The 13576-nt window shown below is 49.6% G+C and overlaps 1 protein-coding gene and 1 non-coding gene across 3 annotated transcripts in view; one reads left to right on the forward strand and one right to left on the reverse strand.

Annotated features, from left to right (window-relative positions):
• AXL (AXL receptor tyrosine kinase) overlaps positions 1–13576 on the forward strand; it is a 42977-nt gene that overhangs the window by 21677 nt on the left and 7724 nt on the right. For both annotated transcript variants that reach the window (XM_003812463.5, XM_003812464.5), the window contains 7 exons: positions 2502–2634; positions 3234–3325; positions 8127–8222; positions 8356–8433; positions 11964–12056; positions 12459–12580; positions 13212–13321. In XM_003812463.5, the coding sequence (XP_003812511.3) occupies positions 2502–2634; positions 3234–3325; positions 8127–8222; positions 8356–8433; positions 11964–12056; positions 12459–12580; positions 13212–13321 (724 nt within the window). The remainder of the gene's footprint in view (positions 1–2501; positions 2635–3233; positions 3326–8126; positions 8223–8355; positions 8434–11963; positions 12057–12458; positions 12581–13211; positions 13322–13576) is intronic.
• Positions 1869–1941, reverse strand: TRNAK-UUU (transfer RNA lysine (anticodon UUU)). The gene has a single exon. It is a non-coding gene; the product is annotated as a tRNA-Lys (tRNA).

Here is a 13576-nt window from a genome sequence, read left to right on the forward strand (position 1 = left end):
GATGGATGGATGGATGGATGGATGAATGGATGGTTGGATAAATGGATGGATGGACAGATGGATGGATTTGTGAGTGGATGAATGGATGGGTAGAAAGGTGGATGGATGGATGAATGGGGTATCCTCCTCACATCCATCCCTCTCAAATATTTCTCTAACAATTCTCAAACATTCCTCCTACACCCATTGTCCCCTCTGGCCACTATTACGGTCCACTCTTGTAACTCAACCCACTAGCCTTCAATACTCCTCACATCCCTTCCTACATTTCTTCACATACGCTTTCCACGCTCATTCCACCCTCCTTTCACATATATCCCATTATAATCCGTTCCTCCCACATGACCCCCAAGGCCCACTGCACAACACACTTCTCATTCACAAACTCTGCACACCTTGTACGCACTTACCATACCTTCCACATTGCAAACACTGAAAAACATTGTCCACAACTTTCCCACACCCGATTCTCCTTGCATGCTTACCGCACACTCCATAGACATCATTCCCTCACCCTTCACTAATCCCAACCCATCTCACTCTGCACACTCACCCTGAACCCCTTGCATACTCAGCACATAATGATCTTTATTTCTTACACACTCCATTCCACCCCTGCCCTTTGTACACCCCCTTTCTGTGCACCCCATACTCCTCTTCTGCCCTTCTAACATCTTTTGCATGCTCACTGCACACTTCTCTCACACTGCAATTACATCCTTAAAATTCCTTGCTCACTCCTTGTATCTAAGACTTCATGAATACTCTTCCCACTTCACACACCCCCAACTTTTCCAGCAGCCATCCAACCCTGTATATGCTTACCATGCCCCTTTGGATATTTATTTCACCCTCATTCCTGGCTTTATGGAAACCATTGTGGCCGGGTGCAATGGCTCACGCCTGTAATCCCAGTACTTTGGGAGGCCTGAGACAGGTGGATCACCTGAGGTCAGGAGTTCAAGACCAGCCTGGCCAACATTGGCGAAAACCCATCTCTCCTAAAAATACAAAAATTAGCTGGGCCTGGTGGTGCGAGCCTGTAATCCCAGCTACTCGGGAGGCTGAGGCACAAGAATTGCTTGAAACTGGGAGGCGGAGGTTACAGTGAGCCAAGATCATGCCACTATACTCCAGCCTGGGCAACAGAGCAAGACTCTGTCTCAAAAAAAAAAAAAAAAAAAAAAAAGAAAGAAAGAAAGAAAAGAAAAGAAAAAAAAATTAGCCAGGTGGCACAGACCTGCAGTCCCAGCTACTCAGGAGACATGGTGAAACCCTGTCTCTACCAAAAAAAGAATACAAAAATTAGCTGGGCATGGTGGTGCACACCTGTAATCCCAGCTACTTAGAAGCTGAGGCAGGAGATTTGCTTGAAACTGGGAGACAGAGGTTGCAATGAGCTGAGACCGGGCCACTGCACTCCAGCCTGGGTGAAAGAGTGAGACCCTGTCTCAAAAAACAAACAAACAAACAAAAAAAGAGACAAAGAAAGCCCTTTTGTAGTCATTGCATTCTCTTCAAAAGATGTTCCTTAGTCCTTCATCCACCAGCCTCGCCCTCCTTGCACACGCTTCATGCACCATCCTACACTGCAAGGATCTTCTTCCCCACTCACCTGCTTATCTACACTCTAGTCCACCCTTCTTGCACAATCATCACATTTCTCGCACCAACCTATGCTGCTTGAGATTTCTCCACACCCATCTCATGTTCATCTAGCCCTCCTGGCACACTCATAACCCGTTCCACACATCTCTCCCTCCCATTCCACATTCACTGCACACTCCTCAAATATCCATTCCACTCTTCTGTTTTTTTGGATCTTGGTGGCATAATATTTGGTAGCTTAAAGTAAGGAAAACTGCAAATGCCCAAACAGGTACTTGAACCCTGGACCCTCAGGTTAAAAGTCTGATGCTCTACCACCTGAGCTATCCTGGCACTCTCTTTTTTTTTTTTTGAGATGGAGTATTGCTCTGTCACCCAGGATGGAGTGCAGTGGCCCAGTCTCGGCTCACTGAAACCTCCACCTCCCAGATTCAAGCAATTCTCCTGCCTCAGCTCCCGAGTAGCTGGGATTGCAGGTGTGCACCACCACCCCAGCTAATTTTTATATATATTTTGTTTAAGTAGAGACAGGGTTTCACCATGTCGGCCAGGCTGGTCTTGAACTCCTTGCCTCAAGTAACCCGCCCGCCTTGGCCTCCCAAAGTGCTGGGATAACAGGCATGAGCCACCGCACCTGGCCTCCATCCCACTCTTAACTCACCCATCCTACAACTTTCACACACTTCTGCTTTAACGTGCACTTGTATCACATCCATTGCATGCCCTGTCCAGCCCAGCCCATTCAGATATGTGAATGCATCCATCACACACCTCATCAAGTATGTGCACATCTTTGCCGAGGCCTTCTGCCTCCCTCCCACATCACCCCTTTGGGTCCCAGAGAGCTGGATCCAAGGCTTCATCCATGACCTGTTCCTCATACCCCCTGATAGTGAAGGAACCTTCAACTCCTGCCTTCTCGTGGCCCTGGTGGTATGTACTGCTAGGAGCAGTCGTGGCTGCTGCCTGTGTCCTCATCTTGGCTCTCTTCCTTGTCCACCGGCGAAAGAAGGAGACCCGTTATGGGTGAGTTGGAACCACATGGGGAGGCTGTGTGGCCTGGGATGGAGAGGCTGGAGGCAGGGAGGCCAGTGAGGAGGCTGGTGCAGGAGGAGTGATGACTAAGAATCGGAATGAGGGCAAGGGGAGCCAGGCGCGGTGGCTCACGCCTGTAATCCCAGCACTTTGGGAGGCTGAAGCAGGTGGATCACTTGAGGTCAGGAGTTTGAGACCAGCCTGGCCAACATGGCGAAACCCTGTCTCTACTGAAAAATGCAAAAATTAGCGGGAAGTGTAGGCACATGCCTGTGGTCCCAGCTACTTGGGAGGCTGAGGCACGATAATCACTTGAACCCGGGAGATGGAGGCTACAGTGAGCTGAGATCGCATCACTGCACTCCAGCCTGGGTGACAGAGTGAGATCCTGTTTTCAAAAAAAAGAATGAGGGCAAGGGGGTGTGTGGAATGAATGGAAGGCAGAAGGTAGCTGCCCAAGACATGCTCAGCAAATGTTAGCACAGAGGGCAGGCAGGGCTTGAGGCTGAGATGGTGCTTGCTCAACTGCTGGTTGAGTAGGGGGTTCCACATGGTTTTCCCTGCCCTCACCTACTCCCCCTCCCCCCCAGAGAAGTGTTTGAACCAACAGTGGAAAGAGGTGAACTGGTAGTCAGGTACCGCGTGCGCAAGTCCTACAGTCGTCGGACCACTGAAGCTACCTGTAAGTGAACCCTATGCCCCACTGCCCTGGCCTGGATCTAAAGGCTGTAGAGAATCTGGCCTGCTGGGCTTCTGTATATGTGTGAGCCAAAAGTTTCTAAAGGCCTTGGGATACTAGAATGTCAGAACCACAGACCCTAGAAATAACAGATTTGTGGAACCACAAAGAACTTTCAAGGAATAGAATCTTAGACACAGTAAATCTTAGAAACACCAAGGCTGGGTGTGGTGGCTCATGCCTGTAATCCTAGGGCTTCGGGGGGCCGAGGTGGGAGGATCAGTTGAGCCCAGGAGTTCGAGAACAGCCTGGGCAGCATGGTGAAACCCTGTCTCTACAAAAAAAAAAAAATTAGCCAGGTATGGTGGTGTGCCCCTGTACTCCCTGCTACTCGGGAGGCTGAGGTAAGAGGATCACCTGAGCCCAGGGAGGTCGAGGCTGCAGTAAGCCGTGATCACACCACTGCACTCCAGCCTGGGTGACAGAGCAAGACCCTGTCTCAAAAAAGAAAAAAAAATAAAAGAAAGAAAAGAAACACCAAACCTCAGAGCCATTGGATCTTAGAAGATGTAATGATGATGATAATGATGAAGATAATGACAATCAAGAAGAAAATGATGATGATGATGAAATAATGTTGAGATTAGATGGTGATGATGTGATAATAATCACAGGCAACCCTAGCACTACCTATGTGGCAGGCTCTGTTCTAAACATTCTACATGTATCTCCTCGTTTAACCCTCAGAGCAACCCAAGGACACAGGTTTCTTTTTTCTTTCTTTTTTTTTTTTTTGAGACAGAGTCTCGCTCTGTCGCCCAGGCTGGAGCACAGTGGCACAATCTCAGCTCACTGCAACCTTCACCTCCCAGGTTCAAGCGATTCTTATGCCTCGGCCTCCCGAATAGCTGGGATTACAAGTGCATGGCACCACACCTGGCTAATTTTTGCATTTTTAGTAAAGATGTGGTTTTACTAACCCTGTCTTTGTTAGCCAGGCTGGTCTTGGAACTCCTGGCCTCAAGTGATCAACCTGCCTTGGCCTCCCAAAGTGCTGGGATAACAGGCGTGAGCCACCACGCCCAGCCAGCGGTGGGTTTCTTATCACCTTCACTTCACAGATGAGGAAGCTGTGGCATAGAGTGGCTAAGTCACTTGCCCAAGGCCACACAGCTTGTAAATTGGATAGCTGGGATTTGAACCCAGGTACTTTTGCTCTGAAGTCTATACTATTTTTTTTTTTTTTTTTGATAGAATCTTGCTCTGTCACCCAGGATGGAGTGCAGTGGCTTGATCTTGGCTCACTGCAACCTCTGCCTCCTGGATTCAAGCGACTCTTCTGCTTCAGCCTCTCAAGTAGCTGGGACTACAGGCACACGCCACAACGCCTGGCTAATTTTTGTAGTTTTAATAGAGACAAGGTTTCACCATATTGGCCAGGCTGGTCTCGACCTCCTGAACCCGTGCCTCCCAAAGTGCTGGGATTACAGGTGTGAGCCACCGCGCCTGGCCTGAAGTCTATACTCTGAATTGCCACACTCTACTACCTCTTGGAATTATAAATTGGTAGAGAGATAGAATCGATCTTGGCCTGAAAAATTATATGCATGTACTCTACACCCTTATACTTTTGAAATCATAAAATCTTAGAACTATACACTCTCCATTAGAAGGCCGGAAAGCCGTGCAAGGTCTCAGCCGAGGAGGGGATCTCAGAGGCCCAGTCAAATCTCTTCTTTCGGCTGGGCGCAGTGGCTCATGCCTGTAATCCTAACACTTTGGGAGGCCCAGGCGGGCAGACACTTGAGGTCAGGAGTTCGAGACCAGCCTGGCCAACATGGCGAGACCCTGTCTCTACTAAAAATACAAAAATTAGCCAGATGTAATCTGTAATCCCAGCTACTTGGGAGGCTGAGGCAGGAGAATCTCTTGAACCTGGGAGGCGGAGGTTGCAGTGAGCCGAGATTGTGCCACTGCACTCCAGCCCGGGTGATAGAGCAAGACTCCGTCTCAAAAAAAAAAAAAAAAAAAATGGAATCTCATCTTTCCAGTTAGGGAAACTGAAATCCAGAAAGAAAATGGAAGAGCTAGGTCTCTTACTAGCACACAGCGAGAAAGCCGCCAGGGCCCCAGGGGGATGTTTGGAAAGGGCTGGGAAAGATATTTATTTAAGAAGAGAAGGAAGAAGCAACAATGTCCCAGTGATTTAACTGAGTAACATACAGCATCCATTCTCAGGGTGTGAGCCTGGTCCCCTGTGGTCCCTGAGACCTTTGCAGGGGGCCCATAAGGTCAAATCTATTTTCATACTATTACCAAGACATTATTTGCCCTTTTGCTTTCTCATTCTCTCATTAGCATTCAGCACAGTTTTCCAGAGGCTCCCTGACGTGGGATGATGTCATCCAACACTCTGACAGCTGATGGACCTTGTGCTTGTATATTCTTGTTTTAAAAATCTATCAGGCTGGGCACAGTGGCACATGCCTGTAATCCCACCACTTTGGGAGGCCAAGGTGGGCAAATTGCTTGAGGTCAGGAGTTTGAGACCAGCCTGACCAACATGGTGAAACTCCATTTCTACTAAAATACAAAAATTAGCTGGGTGTGGTGGTGCATGCCTGTAATCCTAGCTACTTGGGAGGCTGAGGAAAGAGAATCGCTTGAACCCGGGAGGCAGAGGTTGCAGCAAGCTGAGGTTGTACCACTGGACTCCAGCCTGGGCAGCAGAGTGAGACTGTCTCAAAAAAAAAAAAAAAAAAAAAAATTAAATAAACCTGATAGGTTTTCTTTTGAGGCCCAGGAGTTTGAAACCAGTGTGGGCAACATGGCAAAACCCCATCTCTATTTAAAAAAAAAAAAAAACACAAAAATTTGCCAGGTGTGGTGTGTACACCTATAATTCCAGCTGCTCAGGAGGGTGAGGCAGGAGAATCACTTGAACCTGGGAGGCGGAGGTTGCAGTGAGCTGAGATTATGCCACTGCACTCTAGCCTAGGCAACAGAGCGAGACTCGGTTTCAAAAAAAATTTTTTTCTTTTTTTAGAGATGGGGTCTGGCTATGTTGCCCAGGCTGATCTCCAACTCCAGGCCTCAACTGGTCCTCCTTCCTTGGCCTCCCAAGTTGCTGGGATTACAAGCGTGAACCACTGTGCCCAGCTAGTTTTATTTTTGAATACAGAAATATTGATATATATGTAACATAAACAAAAGCTCTTTCTAGTCCTCAATAATTCTAACAATGTAAAAGTGTCCTGATGTCAATTTGTTTGAGAATGATTATATAACAAAGAAAATGGATAAATTACAATTACACCCAACAACAACTAAATTAAAACTATTTCATAGACATCATGTTGAGTGAAAGAAGCCAGACACAAAAGAGAATATACTATGTGATTCCATTTTTATAACATTTCAAAACTAATCGATTGTAACAGAAATCAAGAAAGTGGCTACCCCTAGGAGGGCAGGTCATGTTCTGTTCTTGGCCTGAGTGCTAGTTACACATTTGTGTTTGATTTGTGAAAATCCACTGAGTTGGCTGGGCGTGGTGGCTCACGCTTGTAATCCCAACACTTTGGGAGGCCAAGGTGGGCAGATCACCTGAGGTCGGGAGTTCCAGACCAGCCTGACCAACATGGAGAAACCCCGTCTCTACTAAAAATACAAAATTAGCCAGGCGTAGTGGCACATGCCTGTACTTGGGAGGCTGAGGCAGGAGAATCACTTGAACCTGGGAGGCAGAGGTTGCGGTGAGCCGAGATTGCGCCATCGCACTCCAGCCTGGGCAACAGGAACGAAACTCCATCTCAAAAAAAAAAAGAAAAGAAAATCCACTGAGTTGCTTACTTATGATTTGTGCAGATTATACTTCAATAAAAAGAAATATTTGTGTGTGTGTGTTTTGTTTGAGATGGGGTCTTGCTCTGTCACCCAGGCTGGGGTGCAGTGGCATGAGCTCAGCTTACTGCAACCTCCACCCCTGGGCTCAAGTGACCCTCCAACCTCAGCCTCCTGAGTAGCTGGGACTATAGGCGCGTGCCACCACACATGGCTAGCTTTTGTATTTTTTTGTAGAGATGGGGATTCGCCATGTTGCCCAGGCTGGTTTTGAATTTCTGGACTCAAGTGATCCACCGGCCTCTGCCTCCCAAAGTGCTGCGATTACAGGCATGAGCCACTGCATCCAGCAAAAAGAAATATTTTTATTTTATTTATTTTATTTTTGAGACGGAGTCTTGCCCTGTCACCCAGGCTGGAGTGAAGTGGTGCGATCTCAGCTCATTGCAACCTCTGTCTCTTGGGTTCAAGTGATTTTCCTGCCTCAGCCTCCCCAGTAGCTGGGACTACAGGCATGTGCCACCACACACGGCTAATTTTTGTATTTTTTTTGTAGAGACAGAGATTCGCCATGTTGCCCAGGCTGGTCTTGAACTCCTGGACTCAAGTGATCCACCTGCCTCTGCCTCCCAGAGTGCTGGGATTACAGGCGTAAGCCACTGTGCCCAGCAAAAGAAATATTTTTAACAACTGGTACAGCAGGGCACTGACCCATCAGGGTGCCCACTGGAGCAAGAGTGTGGCCAGGCTTTACCCCTTTAGTTCCCTTTGAGGGAAGGTTCAGGGGGTCCAGAGGAGGAGCTGGGGTGGAAGTGGCGGGGTGCTCAGGGCAGTTGCTAATTTTAAATCAGTGCAGAAGTATGTCAGTGTTTCAACAATGGATCTATCCCTACTGGTGGGTGAATGTCACCTGAATGTCAGCCCTGCTCCATGACTCTGTCCACCCCAACCTTGCATGCAGTGAACAGCCTGGGCATCAGTGAAGAGCTGAAGGAGAAGCTGCGGGATGTGATGGTGGACCGGCACAAGGTGGCCCTGGGGAAGACTCTGGGAGAGGGTGAGTCCCCCCGCAGCATACACACATCCTTCTGAACTTCTGAGATCCTGCACTTCCACACTCCCACCCAACTATAGGAAATACAGTCCCCACGGGCCCTCTGAGGTCAGTGTCTCCCTCTGGCCCCCCACAGGAGAGTTTGGAGCTGTGATGGAAGGCCAGCTCAACCAGGACGACTCCATCCTCAAGGTGGCTGTGAAGACGATGAAGAGTGAGTTACGTGCACACGTGTAGGACCCCCAGCTCCTTCCCTATGCCCCTGAGACAGAAGAGAGCAAGCAAGTTAGCCATAGCCTAGAACTTCTGGTGTTTCCAGATAGGCAATGGAGCCCCTGCCAGGTACCTCAATAGAAGGAATTGAATATGGGGAGATTAGTACAAAGGTGGGAGACGGGTTGAAGGAACAACTGGGGGCAGGGAGGGAAACCAGAGATGAGCAGCAGCAGGAAGTCACTTCCCCCGCTAGGCCTGAAGGGTAGAGGGAACAAGTGGTGTTACCAGAATCCACAGCTAGGGACACCAGGCAGGAGCTGGTATCACAGAGTTAGAGGCTGCTCTGTGGGAGCTAAAAACCCAGAAGAGCACTTTGGGAGGCCGAGGCAGCAGATCACTTGAGTCCAGGAGTTTGAGACCAGCCTAGGCAATATGGTGAAACCACATGTCTATGAAAAAAATAATAATAATAGTAACAAAAAATTAGCTGGGCATGGTGGCACACACCTGTAGTCCCAGCTACTTGGGACGCTGAGGTGGGAGAATCACTTGAGTCTGTGTGGCAGAGGTTGCAGTCAGCTATGATCATGCCACTGCACTCCAATCTGGGTGACAGAGTGAGACTTTGTCTTAAAAAAATAAAACACACATGGCTGGGCGTGGTGGCTCACGTCTGTAATCCCAGCACTTTGGGAGGCCAAGGTGGGTGGATCACATGAGGTCAGGAGTTCGAGACTGGCCTGATCTGCATAGCGAAACCCCACCTCTACTAAAAATACAAAAATTAGCCAGGCGTGGTGGCAGGCGCCTGTAATCCCAGCTACTCGGGAGGCTGAGGCAGGAGAATCGCTTGAACCCCGCAGGTGGAGATTGCAGTGAGCCGAGATCGTGCCACTGCCCTCCAGCCTGGGAGACAGAGCGAGACTCCGTCTGAAAAAAAAAAAAAATTAAAACACACACACGCACACATGGGTGACACAACCACCACCAAGGGAATACCAGAAGCAGAGAGAGGGTGAAATACCCTGGCTTCTCCCTTTCTCCCCGCTACCTGCCAGTCTCCCATCAGAGCCTACCTCCCATTGGCAAATCCCAAGAGGAAACCACTAGGAAAGGGAGCCTGGGAAATGTAGTTTTCAGGGGCCGGCCCACTGTGATATATAGTGGAGCAGGAGAAGCTCTAGAATGAGGCATACCTGGCTGAATCATTTACCAGCTATGCGATCTCAGGCAAATGACTTTCCCTCTCTGAGCCTCCCACCTGTCATCTGGAAAAAAGGACCCTAATGTCCTCACCTTCCAAAGCTGTTGTGAGGCAAAGCACTTCATGCTGAGGGTGGCAAGTAGGACATGCTTGTTAATGTGGAGTAGGACTATATTATTTACATTATCAGAGAGGGCAGGAGCCATTTCAGGGTTACACAGCACAGGAAGTCCAGGGCTAAGTTCTTCACACACAGGGAAGGAGAAGCACAGGGCATTCAGATTGGGGCTGGTGGTGAATAGAGAATGATCCTTTCTGAATTACAGGGCTTAAAAGCTTGGGCTATGAAGTCATTACCCACTCATTCATTCATTATGGAGCACCTCCTGTGTACCAGGTTATTTTGTTTGTTTTGCTCTATTTTGTTTTGTTTTGAGGAGGAGTCTCACTCTGCTGTCCAGGCTGGAGTGCAGTGGCATGACCTCAGCTAACTACAACCTCCGCCTCCCAGGTTCAAGTGATTCTCCTGCCTCAGCCTCCTGAGTAACTGGGACTACAGGTGTGCGCCACCACGCCCAGCTAATTTTTGTGTTTTTAGTAGAGACGGGGTTTCACCATGTTGGCCAGGATGGTCTCTATCTCTTGACCTCATGATCCACCTGCCTCGGCATCCCAAAGTGCTGGGATTACAGGTGTGAGCCACCACACCCGGCCTACGTTTTTTGTTTTTTGAGACAGAGTCTTGCTCGTTGCCCATGCTGGAGAGCAGTGGCAGGATCACAGCTCACTGTAGTCTCAACCTCTGAGGCTCAAGCGATCCTCCCCACTCAGCCTCCCACTGGTTATAGTCTTGGCCTGGGTCTGAATCCCAGCCGTGCAACCTTGGGCAAGTCATTTTGCCTCTGTGAGCCACAGTGTCCTGAACTGTTAAATGGGATGATACTTGTTTGGGTCCCCAGGGCAGGTAGGGAAGTACTGGGAAGCAGCCTGGGCAGTTGTGAGCAGGTGGACCCTGGAGCCAGACTGCCCAGGTTTGAGATCTGCCTCTTCCACCTCCAAGCTGTGTGTTCCCTTAGGCAGACTCCTAACCTTTTTGTGCCTTGCTTTCTTCATCTTTAAAATAGAGATAGGCCAGGGACAGTGGCTCATGCCTGTAATCCCAGTGCTTTGGGAGGCCGAGGTGGGAGGATCACTTGAGGCTGGGAGTTTGAGACCAGCCTGGACAACATAGCAAGACTCCCTCTCAAAAAATTGGCTGGGCACGGTGGCTCACACTTGAAATCCTAGCACTTTGGGAGGCCAAGGCAGGCAGATCACTTGAGGTGGGGAGTTTGAGACCAGCCTGGCCAACATGGTGAAACCCCGTTTCTACTAAAAATACAAAAATTAGCTGGGCATGGTGGTGCATGCCTGTAATCCCAGCTACTCGGGAGGCTGAGGTACGAGAATCTCTTGAACTGGGGAGGCAGAGGTTGCAGTGAGCCAAGATTGCGCCATTGCACTCAAGCCTGGGGGACAAGGGCGAAACTCCATCTCAAAAAAAAAAAAAAATTATCCGGGATGGTGGTGCGTGCCTGTGGTCCCAGCTACTCAGGAAGACAAGCCTAGGAGTTCGAGCCTAACCTCCAGTGAGCTATGTTTGCTGTGATCGCATCCATCCTGGGTGACAGCACAAGACCCTGTCTCAAGAAATAAAAAACAAAAACAAAAACAAAAACAAAACAAAACAAAACAAAAAACCAATAAAATGGGAATGATAATAGTAGCACCTGAGAAGATTAAATGAGTTAATATATATAAAGTTGGCCAAGCGCAGTGGCTGACGCCTGTAATCCTAGCACTTTGGGAGGCCGAGGCGGGCAGATCATGAGGTCAGGAGATCGAAACCATCCTGGCTAACAAGGTGAAACCCCGTCTCTACTAAAAATACAAAAAATTAGCCGGGTGTGGTGGCACACGCCTGTAGTCCCAGCTACTCGGGAGGCTGAGGCAGGAGAATTGCTTGAACCCGAGAGGCGGAGGTTGCAGTGACCCGAGATCAAACCACTGCACTCCAGCCTGGGCAACAGAGTAGACTCCATCTAAAAAAAAAAAAAAGAAAGAAAAAAAATATTATATATATATATATATTATACACACACACACACACACACACACACACACACACACATATAAAGTGCTGAGTACGGTGCCTGGTACTTACTAATCATGTTTGATGAAGATGAGTGATGATGATGATAATGATGATGATGATGGAGTGGAGGTGGAGGGACAGTCCTCCCTCTCCTCCCCTCCTCCTCACCCACCTTTCTCTCTCCCTCAAGTTGCCATCTGCACGAGGTCAGAGCTGGAGGATTTCCTGAGTGAAGCGGTCTGCATGAAGGAATTTGACCATCCCAACGTCATGAGGCTCATCGGTGAGAGAGGGGCAGATTCAAGGGGTCTACAAGCCCCATGGGGGCCATAGCAGAGGGAAGAGCCCTGCTTCTGGCCCTGGGAAGATCAAACTTCCAGGCTTCCTGCTCCCCGCTCCTTCAGGGTCAGCAGGCTTCCCCCTCCTAGTCTCCCTCAGCTTGGAATGTGACCTCTGACCATTCCCAGAAATAGCTGAGGTCCCCAGGAGGGCTCCGGAAACGTCCCTGGGAACTCTGCTGGAAACGGCTTCTCTGCAGCTTGGTCCTTGCCACCGCCACTACCCCCAAACGATATGGTGGCCAGATTGGATGGGTAGTGAGAAGGAGAGGCTGGAGGCTGGCTGGTGGGGGGCTTGGCTTCCCCTTCTGCCCAGCAGGAGTGACAGGGCTACCTGGGGGGCTCAGGTGTCTGTTTCCAGGGTTCTGAACGAGAGAGCTTCCCAGCACCTGTGGTCATCTTACCTTTCATGAAACATGGAGACCTACACAGTTTCCTCCTCTATTCCCGGCTCGGGGACCAGCCAGTGGTAAGGGGTGTTTAATCATTCAGTCTACAAATATTAACTGAGCATCTATCAGGTACCCAGTGCTGCTCAGACCCTGGGAAGACCACGGTGACCAGGAGCTTGCTCTCCTGGAGCATTTCTTCCAGCAGGGGAGGGGCGGACGATAAACAAGCTAATAAATACCTAAGCGAGATGACTTAAATGTTTAAGTGCTAGGAAGGAAATACAGTAGGATGGAAGATAAGGAGGCCAGGCAGTGAATTTGGGTGGACGTGGAAGATCTTGCCGAGGAGGTGACCGTGAAGGAGTTGGGGCTGGGGAGATGTCTGGAGATCTGGGCAGGAAGCGACCCCAACAGAGCACACAGCATAGGCAAAGGCTCGGAGGTGGGAATGATCATCATTTGTCTGAAGACCAGACAGGAGTCTGGTGGGAGTGTCAGTCAAGGGCAAGAACATAGGCAATCAAGTCCAAGAGGAAGGCTGGAGCAAGTTTATAGGACCTTGCAGGCCATGGAGAGGGGTTGGGTTGAATTGTCAGGGCCATGGGAAACCACTGCGGGCAGAGCTAGGCTTGCACAGAGGGATGGAGGGAGGAGGGATCGCATCAAGGACTCTGTTGACCTCTCCTCCCACCTGCCTTGGCTCCCCAGTACCTGCCCACTCAGATGCTAGTGAAGTTCATGGCAGACATCGCCAGTGGCATGGAGTATCTGAGTACCAAGAGATTCATACACCGGGACCTGGCGGCCAGGAACTGCATGTGAGTGCCTTTCAGGGCCCCCCCACCACTGCTCCTGCACTCCCTGAGGGAGTTCCCTCCCTCCTTCTTAGGATGGAAGCAGGGCTAGACACCCGCTGAGGGCAGGTCAGAACTCAGGACCAGGAAAGTCAGTAAGGGGGTCTGGGAAGGCTTCCTGGAGGAGGTGAGTCCTGAACTGAGATCTGGAAGGAGCATTTGGATGCGGAGAGGGAAGAGACCAGAAGGTGGGCTCAGTGCACAGCATGAGGTGAGCAA

The sequence above is a fragment of the Pan paniscus genome, chromosome 20, assembly GCF_029289425.2.
Source record: "Pan paniscus chromosome 20, NHGRI_mPanPan1-v2.0_pri, whole genome shotgun sequence".
Taxonomy (NCBI): Eukaryota; Metazoa; Chordata; class Mammalia; order Primates; family Hominidae; genus Pan; species Pan paniscus.